General features: G+C 40.4%; 1 protein-coding gene across 1 annotated transcript in view; it reads left to right on the forward strand.

Moving 5' to 3' along the window:
- The first annotated feature begins 269 nt into the window (after positions 1-269).
- Positions 270-12,664, forward strand: part of LOC145056482 (uncharacterized) — a 64,746-nt gene continuing 52,351 nt past the window's right edge. Inside the window, exon 1 of the mRNA XM_079004200.1 lies at positions 270-396. Coding sequence (XP_078860326.1) covers positions 270-396 — 127 coding nt within the window. The remainder of the gene's footprint in view (positions 397-12,664) is intronic.

Below are 12,664 nucleotides of genomic sequence, written 5' to 3' on the forward strand. Positions count from 1 at the left end.
GGTAAACTCTATAAAAAGTCTATGGCAGGTCTATATCTCAGATGCTTGGAAGATCCTGAAGCTGTGGAAGTCTTAAAGGACATACATGAAGGAGACTGCAGCAATCACATTGGGGGTATATCCTTATGCTCCAAGTTATTGAGAATAGGATACTACTGGCCAACCATGAAGAGAGATTCTTTTCTGCATGCTCAAAAATGTGATGCTTGCCAAAGACATAGCAACATCCTACATCAACCGGTGGAACCTCTAAATATTATTATCTCTCCATGGCCATTCATGAAATGGGGAATGGATATAGTAGGAAAATTACCAATAACTCCAGGAGGGAAAGTCTTCATGTTGGTGATAAACTGATTACTTCTAGAAGTGGATTGGAGCTGAAGCGTTTTTCAGGTTAGAGACAAAGAGGTAGTCTCATTTATTGAATGTAATATCTTGACCAGGTTCGGGATTGATGAGTTTTAGCCATAAGAACATCTTATGTGCTCATGCAAACCCTAATGCTTGGATCTAGGTTTCTCTACTGTACATGCAATTCATCCAAGACTTCAAACCCTAGTTCTAGCATACAATTAATCATATTAACATATGAATGGGGTTTAGATCTTACCTTGATTGGTATGTAGCAATAACAATCTCAAACTCTCCTTGTAATGGCTTTAGAGTCACAAGTTTCACTCCTCTATTGGCTCACAAACACCAAGAGCAAGAGGATGAAGAACAAGGAGAGAGGAGGCTGCCCAAAAATGTCTAGAAACCCTAGTGGAACTCTTAGCTACGTTTTTGGGGTTTAAGGGTACTATATATACATGTAGGCTATTAGGGTTTTCAACTAGGAAACCCTAATTTGACTGCTTAAGCCCTAAGCAGCCCATGGACCCTTTTTAGAATATCCCTTGGACGATTTCTAATGGGTTTCCCCATAGAATTTGTCCAACCTGTTATTCCAAGGTGATCCATAGCCCAAATCCAATTATCTTATAATTACAGTTCCAGTCCCTTAAGTTTAATTAATCTCTTTTAGCCACAAAATTAATTATCAATTAATTCTTGACTAATATTAATTAAACAATATGATTTCTCCTTTAATATATTATTCTCATAATATATTAATAAATCATAATTAATCTTCTCTCTCCATAATTCATCCTATCAAGTTGCTTTGGTGAAGGCAACCCAAAAGGACCATGCACCATCGGGTCAAGTACATACCAAAATAGTTATGGACTTAGACATTAATCCAACAGTCTCCCACTTGGATAAGTCTAATAACTATTCTGCATATGACTTCAGATCCTGATCTGCAATCGTAGCTTTCAAAAGCCGCTGTCAACTCTGATCCTATCAAAAGCGTGTCCTCTAGATAAGGGATCATACATTCCTCCATTCTAGATATCGTATAGACTGAGACATGGATTTAAATCATTCTCTCTGTCTATGTGTTGTTTCCTGATTTCCGATTTATGACGACTGACAACAGACTACAATTGAACACATCAAATTAGTCCCGGCTTGGCCAAGCGCTTAAGGTGTCATCACTAAATCATCGAGGGGCCCACAGATATCGCTTTTATCCCACTTTGGATAAAAGGAACAAATAAACTTTGATTCAATGCTTGCTTGCACTCACTCACCGAATCACACACAACAATATGTTTTATAACACCAAGTTACTAGTGCGTTTACATATTATCAATGTGTAACCGACTCGCAAGATACAACTTACACATCTCGGTTTCAAGAATATAATATATTATCATCTCACCAATCACTCGTGATAAAATCCATGAAGTGATCCAAGTGAGCATGGGTTTGATCCAATGCTCAAATCATATTCATAAGCACTCATGAACGTTGCAGCAAACATTTGCTTATGTCTAATACACTTTAGAAAATCCACACACCAATTCACGACAGTCTTCATTCATACCTACTTCCAACATATGAACGTTGTGGTCCGTTCGAATAATTCGATTGTTCTGAACCAATTTAATTATTCAGGAAGTCAAAACATGCAAAGTGAAACACAAGAATAATACTAATCCCATATGGCCCCAAACCCTGGGTATAAATAAAACATTTTATTTAATCACCATATTGATTACTCATTATTTATTGTTTCGGGTAATCAACTTCTTACTTGAATTATAATAACAATTGTCCCATGCTCTCAGCATGCACACAATGTTTACCTACGGTCCTTACTTTGTGAAATAGATCAAATGAGCACATTTCCAATCATACTCATTTCACAACTCCCAATCCTTATCATAAGTATAAGGATATCAAATTCTTGCCACTTATAGAATATGCTAGATTCTAACATTTTATGCAATGATCCTTTCGTAAAGTCATAGCTCAAAATCATCAAGACTTGGCCAATCTCTATCAGAAGCAATTCTATAGATATGATGTCTCTCACTCAAAGTACATTCCTTTGAACATCCTTCTTGCATAAAAGTTTCTAATCTAGACATAGATTCTCAATATCCAACTCCTAATATGGAAACATTTCTATATTTACCATATGATAACTCATTCTTAATAGAATCTTATCTATTCATAATAATGTTGATATGGTCCATTCAATACCATACTTCCAATTACTCACAAGCGACCAATCCTTACCGAGCTTTGGATCGTCCTTTGATAGTTTTTTAATTATCTTAGTCAAAAACCGATTCTTGTCCTTTTTCCTTCTTAATGCACCAGATATTTGGAAAATTTTAGAATGGTCAAATATTATAGCATCTGCAATCGATCCTTTACCTGAAGCGTATGGGACACGATGCATAATGTCTTACATAAAGATCTGATACTTTATCAATCTTCTGCCATAATATTTTATGTGCCACGTTCTCACAATTCGAACTATGCCATAATCATAATCGAAATTTGAGAACACACTATGTATCCTTGACTAAATTTATTAACATTCCACAACCTAAGCCTTTATATTTGAAACGAAGCATAATATTCTCTCCCTTAATTATAGCAAAACAACTATTCAACCCTTACGACTTTGCAAAGTATAACTCTTGTTTTCTATAATTAATATTGCTAACTTGCAATACTTGCCTTAATAATCATACAAGCATAACATTTATGCTCCCACTATCATGATGATTATTATCATATAAGCATAACACTTATGCTCCCACTAGCTTTGACATGTATTCAGAAAACAGCTAAACTTCCAGAAAACAATACCTATTGAATTTCTTAAGTTCATATTTCTAATACCTAATGCTTGGATAATCTTTTATCTAAGCTTCTTAATCTTATACACGTTTGCCTTAGATAGCTCATATGTGTGTCTAAACAATTCAGACTAATTGCCAAATCTCACAATTCGGATTATGGAAAGGGATACCGTAACCATAATCGAATTTGGGAATACAATTTCACAATCACTATCTTCTTAAAATCTCTCTTAGTGAAAACAATTCCTCACAGTCATCTTCATGAAGGAGGTAATCTTATGACACTTAGATTTTAATGGTGTATGTGTTCCTATCCATGCGAATTTGTCAAAACCAAAGTTTGCGACAAATCCAAACTCATATGGACTGAATTTTCTCAATCTTGATTTATTGCCTTATGGTAACACGAGTGCCCACCATGTCTTCCAAGTAGTTAAGCAGCTCACCCTTTCACATCAATATACTTTTCATTGATCAAGGTGCTTGTCTTTTATGCGTTCAAATGAGAACTCACAGAACTCACATGCATAATTAACTCAAATGGAATGGCACATAAACAAAATAATGTCAACATGATTGGTTGTAAACCTCAAGTCGTGTGCTAGTGATAATCGATAAGGTTTATTCTTGATTAGTTCTTGAAACCTTTTCAAGACCATTAAGACTCCCACTGGGTCCTTGACATATAAGATTCTTTTGTCAATATACATTTCTTGACAAACAAATATTTAAGAGTTAGTGTAGCTTTTATCAAGACAAAACACTTCACAAAATTGGTCCTAGTTGGTCTTTATCTTATCCAAGACATCACAACTTTCCAATTTCAAATGTGAAAGAATAAGAAAACCTTTTCAAATTCTGCATTTGATGAATGTTATAAACCTTCTTAAGACTTGTCACTCAATGTTACAATCTTAACTCTAAGACTTGTTTTTGGAACGAAGTATGATTGGCTTCTTGATTTAACTATTTCTTCAATTCTAGATTCCTCTTCTTAGACATACAATTGCACTAAGACTCACTTAGAGGATCAATTGAGATATGGTTCTTAATCATTAAGACCTATCATAAAACATAATAAAAGGTACTCTCCCTTCTTCTTAGAATGGATAAACTTTTATCTTTCTGCCTACTTGATTCTTCTTATTCGTTCTGCTATTGATTGAAACTCTTTCAATCAACTGAGAATTACACTTAATCTCATAAGTATAATCATATTGACTTAACCATAGTAAATCATGATGAATATCTTTGTTACTCTTGTGGTGGACTTGATCAACACACAACCTTGTGTACTCGATCTCCTAGTCCTTCACTTGACACTTTGTCAACGAATTAGTCTAATTTTCCAAATATGAAATTTCTCATTCATCATGCAATGAAGTTGTATGATTCCAAGTTTCTGTCCAATTGAAACTTAGGCGATGAGAAACTTTCCCTATTTGGTAAATTCTTGACCTTTTCACAAATAACATAATTAAGAATCAAATCCATTATTGCTAATAATAGAAACTTACAAACATCAATTTTTCATACACGCCATTGCAAGGATAAATAAATAATATAAATCAAAATTTATTTTATTGCGGAAAAATTTGTCCTTACAATGCAATTCTATTGAAAAACTATGTTAATACATATTTCTTAGCAATCTTATTCTAACTCCAAGTAGTAGCTCAAAATTATAATCCATTTCTTCACGATTAGATTCTGCTCACTTCTTCCCTTAAGCTTCCTCTCTTTTCTTCGATCCTACAAAACATCAAAATGTAATCTTACCACATCATGTATTAAGAATCTAGAATAGGAACTTAAAAGAGTTAGTTAATGGATTTTACCTAAAGCAGAGCCATACGTTTTGACTCTCCCATCTCTTAGGTAAATAGGGCAGCTTTGTCTCCAATGCCCATTCTCTTGGCAATAAAAGCAAATTGACTCGTTTTGCCTGTAAAATGGCGATTGAATGGGTATCCACTCTTACCCACCGCACTCTTGACTAGTGGAGGGTCGTTAGCCGAATGGGTAGGATAGGACAGAAACCTTCCATTATAAGTTTAATGAAGTACAAAAGTAACTAAATGCTTTTACAAATTCCCAATCTTAGTTACTTTAGGCAAAAGTGAATTGATGCAATTCCATGAAATTACACTTTGTGCCCTTGCGAAGACGTTAGTGGAGCGTGTTTGGTTAACCGGCACACTAAATGGTTCTAAGCAAAGGTAGAAAAGGGTGACTCAATGTTTGTCATAGTTCGGTGGAGCGTGTGTGGTTAACCAGCACATCGAATAGGTGACTGTAACATGTGGGGGCACCATGTAAGTCTGCATGGTTATTCACACCCGCTTGGTGATCATCGGTATCCCAGTCACAAACTAGAGGGGCATATCGAGATTTAAACATGCCATTGAAAAGTTCAATGAATCTCAATGGATCTAGGAATTTTCAATAGATTTAAAACTTAAATTTCTTTTTCGTTTTTCATGGTGGAAATTAGTGAATCGTCATTCACTTACCTTCAAATATTCTGCAATTGGGTTACAACGTCCCTTTCCCAAGTTGTAGAGTATTGTGTTGGGTCCTAGCCTTAATATCTCATTTGGGTGATTTATTAAGGACTCAATCAATCAATTAACTTGAATTTTTCTCCCATTTTGTAGATGTCAAAGTATGACAACTATGGTCTTCCTAAATCCCGTGGAACAAGCTTTTCACATGAAGATGATATTCTACGATTCGATCGAGGAACACGAGATCATGCTTCACTTCCTCCACCTCCTCCTATTGTTCTCCCTAACCCACAAGTTCAAAAGATTGAAAAGTTCAAACTCACTCAAGCCCTTTTGGAAAGTAAACATGAAGAAGGAAAGTCAGTGTGTGCACACGTCCTAGAGATGAAGTCACACATTTATAGGTTAAGAATGTTGGGATCTGTTGTCTGTGAGGAGCTGGCTGTTGACTGGGTTCTTCAGTCACTTCCTGACTCATACAGTGAGTTCGTAAGAGAGTACTATATGATGAACCACGACGTAACCCTCATCGATCTCACTTATATGCTTATTACTGCTGAATCAGCAATGATTTGGCGCACTGGAAAAGCAAAGTTGATTGGTGGATCTGCCTTCCAGACCTCTATGGATATAGGCAATGGCGACGAAAGGCATGCCATGATCGAAAATTTTGATCATAAGAGAAAGGCAAAGTCAGAAGTAGTTCCGTGTGCTGTTCCCTTAAACACCCCTTATAGACCAACTTCGTGAATGAGGCCTACTAACGGTAAGACTGACTGTTTACTCATACATATATAATACTAGACTTTTAATGTTATATATAGTATAGGGCGTATTTTACACTTTTAAAATACTAGGTGGTCTAATTTAATAAATTATACTTTTAATTCAATTAAATGTAAACCAAAACTTTATGAGTTTATTAAATCTATTTTAATTATACACCTTAATTAATTAATAAAACCATAAGTGTAACACCGTAAATTTCCAAAACAATTTTTCGCATTTATAAAAATATAATTCATTTGTAAATCATAAAAACATCATTGTTTGAAACTCAATGTATAACATATAACAATATCCCAAGATCTCGTATCATAAAATCCCATGTGTGTACTGATCAAGCCGGCGCCTTCCCGCAATCCTCACTAGTACCTGAAACACATAACACAAAACACTGTAAGCACATAGCTTAGTGAGTTCCCCAAAATACCACATATAACACATATTAGCTACTCGAGGCTATAACTCTGTGGGTCCATGCACCCGAACTCTGTGAACCCTTAGGTTCTAACTCTGATAAACATGCACAACATAAATCAAATAGAAGAATGCAGTGCAACACATAATACATATATATAGCATACAAACACTGCATCACATAACTTTATTTACCTACTCAAGGTAAAGTATAGTGAGAAGACTCACCTCGCGTATCTCGGTAACTAGTAAATCCCTGAAATCACTAGTGCTCGATCTCACGAGCTATAGTCCTCCTATAACACAATACATCTCTAATTAACACTTTCCCAACTAAGGTTGACTAACCCTATCAAGTCAACGCCGGTCAACTCTGGTCAACGGTTAACTCAACTCGCCGAGTCTGGCGTGGACTCGCCGAGTCTCTACGGGGACCCGATTCCTCTGAGTCCCTTCCGACTCACCGAGTCACTCACCCGTCTCGGTTACTCAACCCCTGGTTCGAAATCATTGAACAACCCGCACCAACTCGTCGAGTCTGGAAATGGACTCGGTGAGTGCATTCCATGCACAACCCCAAACGACCTTCTGAGGTCAGATCTGTTCCACTAACTCATAGATCCAGTCCTTCCAAGCTTATTTATCACGTAAAGTTCATGTCTTAGTGCTCATATCACACCTAATGACTCATAAATGGTGTTTTGACCTCAAACACAAAGATCCCACTGGACCTGAACCAGAGGCACCTGCTTGTTCCTCAGAACCTTGATCTTTCGATCCACAATCGCAACTGGTCTCTCCGCGTAGTTCAGGCTTGCATCCACCTGAATGTCTTCTAACGGCACTACTGCCGACTCGTCGGCTATACACTTCCTCAACTGAGACACATGGAAGGTATTATGAATCCGCTCCAATTCCGTAGGTAGCTCCAAGCGATACGCTACCTTGCCCACCCTCGCGATCACTCTGAACGGTCCAATAAACCGGGGCCCTAGCTTGCCCCTCTTCCTGAATTGAATCACTCCTTTCCAAGGAGATACCTTCAGGAGAACATAATCACCGACCTGGAACTCGAGCTCGGATCGCCGCCTATCCGCATAACTCTTCTGGCGGTTCTGAGCGGTCAACAATCTCTGCCTAACCCGCTGAATCTGCTCTGTCGTCTGCAACACAATCTCTATACTTCCCATCACACGCTGCCCTACTTCTCCCCAGCAAATGGGGGTCTGACACCTCCTCCCATACAACAGGTCAAAGGGTGGCATACCAATGCTCGAATGATGACTGTTGTTGTAGGAAAACTCTGCTAAGGGCAAATACGTGTCCCAACTCCCCCCGAAGTCCAACACACATGCCCGGAGCATGTCCTCGAGCGTCTGAATCGTCCGCTCACTCTGTCCGTCAGTCTGGGGGTGATATGCGGTACTAAAATGCAGCCTAGTACCCAACTCCTCGTGAAACTTCTTCCAGAATCTGGAAGTGAAACGCACATCTCGGTCTGAAACAATCAAGATCGGCACTCCATGCCGTGGTACCACTTCCCTCATGTACATCTCTGCTAATTTCTCTGCGGAAGAAATCTCACTGATAGCAAGGAAGTGGGCGCTCTTTGTCAACCTGTCCACAATCACCCAAATTGCATCGACTCCCCTAGCAGTCCTCGACAACTTGGTGATAAAATCCATGGTGATCTGTTCCCACTTCCATTCGGGAACCTCCAACGGCTGCAACTTACCATGCGGTCTCTGGTGCTCGGCCTTAACCCTACGACAGGTCAAGCACCTCTCAACAAACCACACAACATCCCTCTTCATACAGGGCCACCAATACTCTCTTCTCAATTCTAAATACATCTTAGTGGCCCTAGGATGGATCGAGAATTTCGACTGACGAGCCTCTTCCATCAAAATGGTACGCGTCCCTCCCACAAACGGCACCCATATACGCCCCTGAAATGTCATAAGCCCCCGACCGTCGGTAACGAACTCCGATACCACCCCAAAAACTCGCTCTGTCTTCTGGTTCTCCGACCTCACTGCCTCAGCCTGTGCTCCACGAATGGTATCCAACACCGGAGCCATCACGGTCAATCGCAAACATACATCTCGCAATGGGGCGCTCTCCGCCCTGCGACTCAGTGCATCGGCTACGACATTAGCCTTACCCGGATGGTACAGGATCTCACAATCATAATCGTTGACCACATCCAACCACCTCCTCTGCCGCATATTTAGGTTAGGCTGATCCATCAAATACTTCAGGCTCTTATGGTCCGTGTATATCGTACACCGAACCCCATACAGATAGTGACGCCAAATTTCGAGGGCGAACATCACTACCCCCAACTCAAGATCATGGGTGGGATACCTCGTCTCATGAGGCTTCAGCTGCCTCAATGCGTATGCTATCACATGCCCTCTCTGCATCAGCACCGCTCCCAACCCCAAGATCGACGCATCACAGTATACCACAAAGTCCTCCATCCCTTCCGGGAGGGCTAACACCGGGGCTTCGCATAACCTTTGGCGAAGCGTCTCAAAGGAGGCCTGCTGCTCGGGGCCCCATGAAAAAGCGACACCCTTCCGGGTCAACCTGGTGAGTGGCACTGCGATCTTAGAGAAATCTCTGATAAATCTCCGATAATATCCTGCCAACCCTAAGAAACTCCTGATCTCGGAGGGTGACCTCGGCACCTCCCAACTCATCACTGCCTCAACTTAGGTCGGGTCGACCAATATCCCTTTCTGGTTAACGAGATGCCCTAGGAACTAGACCTCTCGCAACCAGAAATCACACTTGGAGAATTTGGCATAAAGCCTCTCCGATCTAAGAACTCCGAGGATCTCCCTCAAATGCTCCTCATGCTACTCTCTAGATCTCGAATATACCAAAATGTCGTCGATGAATACAATCACCGACCGATCCAACATCGGCCTGCACACTCGGTTCATGAGATCCATGAACACTGTCGGGGCATTGGTGAGCCCGAAAGGCATCACCACAAACTCGTAATGCCCATAACGCATCCTGAATGTTGTCTTCTGGATGTCCTCATCTCGCACCCTTACTTGATGATATCCAGACCTCAAATCGATCTTGGAGAACCAAGATGCTCCCTGTAACTGATCGAACAAATTGTCGATCATCGGCAACGGGTAACGGTTCTTGACCGTCAGCTTGTTCAACTCCCGGTAATCAATGCACATACGGTGTGAACCATCCTTCTTCTTGACAAAAAGGATAGGCGCTCCCCATGGCGAGCTGCTCGGCCGAATAAATCCCTTTCCCAGCAGCTCCTGAAGCTGCGAGGATAGCTCTTGCATCTCTGGAGGTGCAAGGCGATAAGGCACCTTGGCGATAGGCGCGGCCTCGGGAACCAAATCGATACTGAACTCTACTTGCCTCACGGGAGGCACACCCGGAAACTCCTCTGGAAATACATCCGGAAACTCACACACTATTGGAACCTCCTCAACTGACCTCGGCCTCTCTGAATCAACCCGCGTATCCATTACGTACGCTATAAATCCCTTACAGCCCTACTGTAGACACTGCCTCGCTCTAGCGGCCGAACAAAACGCTGACCCAGAGCATGTACCCTCGCCGTACACCGTAAGAACTCCCCCGCTAGGGTCTCGTATGGTCACCAGCTCCCGCTCGCAGTCGATAACCGCATCGAATCCGCTCAACCAATCCATGCCTACGATGACACAAACGTCCCCCATCGCAATCGGGACCAAATCAATAGGAAACTCTACACCGAAAATCTCAAGTACATATCCTCGAATCACCTCCGTGGCATATACTGCTCTCTCATCGGCGATGGAAACTCTCAGAGGTCGACTCAACGCCTCTCGACTAATGCTGATGTGCCGACTATAAGCCAATGATACAAAAGATCAACTCGCACCCGAGTCAAATAACACCAAAGCAGGTACAAAACTCACAAGAAAAGTGATGAGTTAAGAAACTCTTTGATCGTTTATATCTTTGAATAGGTTAAACACAAAAACGTTAAACAGTAATATCAAGCACAAGAATGAATCAAAATATGTCGAATGATTCAATAGATTCAAGCCTCAGCAGAGCTCGACTAAGAACTTCCGATGTAGAGGCTGTTAGGGTTACAAGTAATAAAGATAATATCTTTCAAAGAATTGACTTCCAAAATCATACGTACTAAGATGCATGCAAGCATCTATATAATACAAAACCCTAGAAATAACTCACGGATGGACATGCCCAATCCGGAGACAAAATGGACTAAAGAGTGAGCCCAAGACGTAACACCCATCGGACCCTACAATCTCCCCCTTTGCGTCAATTGGAGCGAGACTTCTCTTTCGGCTTACTGGGTCCAGATGCAGGAACTTTCTTTGTGGTTTCAAACAGACGTGGAATGAGAGAAAGGATGGTCTGTCTGAAGCGAATGTACCACTGGATCATGTCGTCAAAATATTTCTTGTCATCTGCTGAATTCTGCTTGCATCGATGAACGATCCCCAGAACATGTTCCAAGCACGCGGTGGTGTATAGGTGCTTATCTACCAAGGCGAACAGGCATTTTTGGCCTTTGTTCCTTGTAAACATGACATAATTCTGCTTTGGGTCGATTCTTCCCATCTACATCATGTTCAAATCACTAGTAGAGCCAACAGGAAAGATAGTAGGCTTTTTCTTGAAGATACTAGCGATCTCCTGATCCATCTTGGCAACCTCCATGATGTAGCACACAAGCATCCTTTTGAAGTGATCGATGATTGGGCTTTGTTGAGGACGGATGGGTAGAATGTGGGAGGTAGCATGAACTGAAGAGGAGTCCGCCATTGAAGAGAAGTTTTTGGGGAAGATGATGAGCAGTAGGAGAAATTGATCGTATCTTGCTCTCTGAATATTTGGTGCAGTAAAGAGGTAAAAGACTATGGAGTTTACCTTTTATACCATGGTTAGAAGAGAGAGAAGAATCTGTTCCCAAATCTTCAAAGAAAACAAAACGAAGCGTTTCCTTAGGGGATTGACGCGTGACAGTTTAGAACCTCGAGGATTATGCAGGAGAGAGAAAAACTGTCCGGTTTCACACGCCTTCCCATTAAGCGCCGTTTGAAATATCAAAAACGATTCCGCTTCTCACGCCTTACCATCAGGCGTCGTTTAAAATGTTAAAGCGATAAGACTTTTGGCTGAGTCAACAACTTATCCTTTTAGTATGAGCTGTCCTCATAGATCAAGAGAACCACGTGTAACATTGTTAACCACATCTCGTTTATAACATTAAATCCCATAGCTAAAAAGAGCTTTGAAATTAACGAAACCAGATTTATGGAAAATCAAAAAGATTTTCGCGCATAGAGTGTCAAAGAAAAAGAAATAAAGCAACACATATGTGGGAAATTGTGATGTCAATAAAGACACGAAACAGTGGATCCCGGGCATGAATCTCTTCCTTCAAAGTCAAGAGAGACCTTAAAGTGTTTGTGTGGTTTCCCGTTGAATTATGATCAATCACTAATTAAGAAGTGTTGAAAGGCAACTTTTAATAAGGCTTATTTGGGAGGCTTTCGCTTCAGTTCATAATTCCTGATCTTGATATAAGACAGAAATCGACTGAAGTACTTGTGAGACCAATGTGGTCTGTTGAACAAGTAGGTGTAAAGTATATTTAAGTGACATGTTGAAAATACTTTTAGGTGAAATCTCAAAAAAAAATTAAAACTGGATTCCAAGGGAAGAAATGTTATGGTATTTAACAAT

This window comes from Lactuca serriola, chromosome 1 (assembly GCF_051521515.1).
Source record: "Lactuca serriola cultivar US96UC23 chromosome 1, Lser_US96UC23_V15, whole genome shotgun sequence".
NCBI classification, from domain to species: domain Eukaryota; kingdom Viridiplantae; phylum Streptophyta; class Magnoliopsida; order Asterales; family Asteraceae; genus Lactuca; species Lactuca serriola.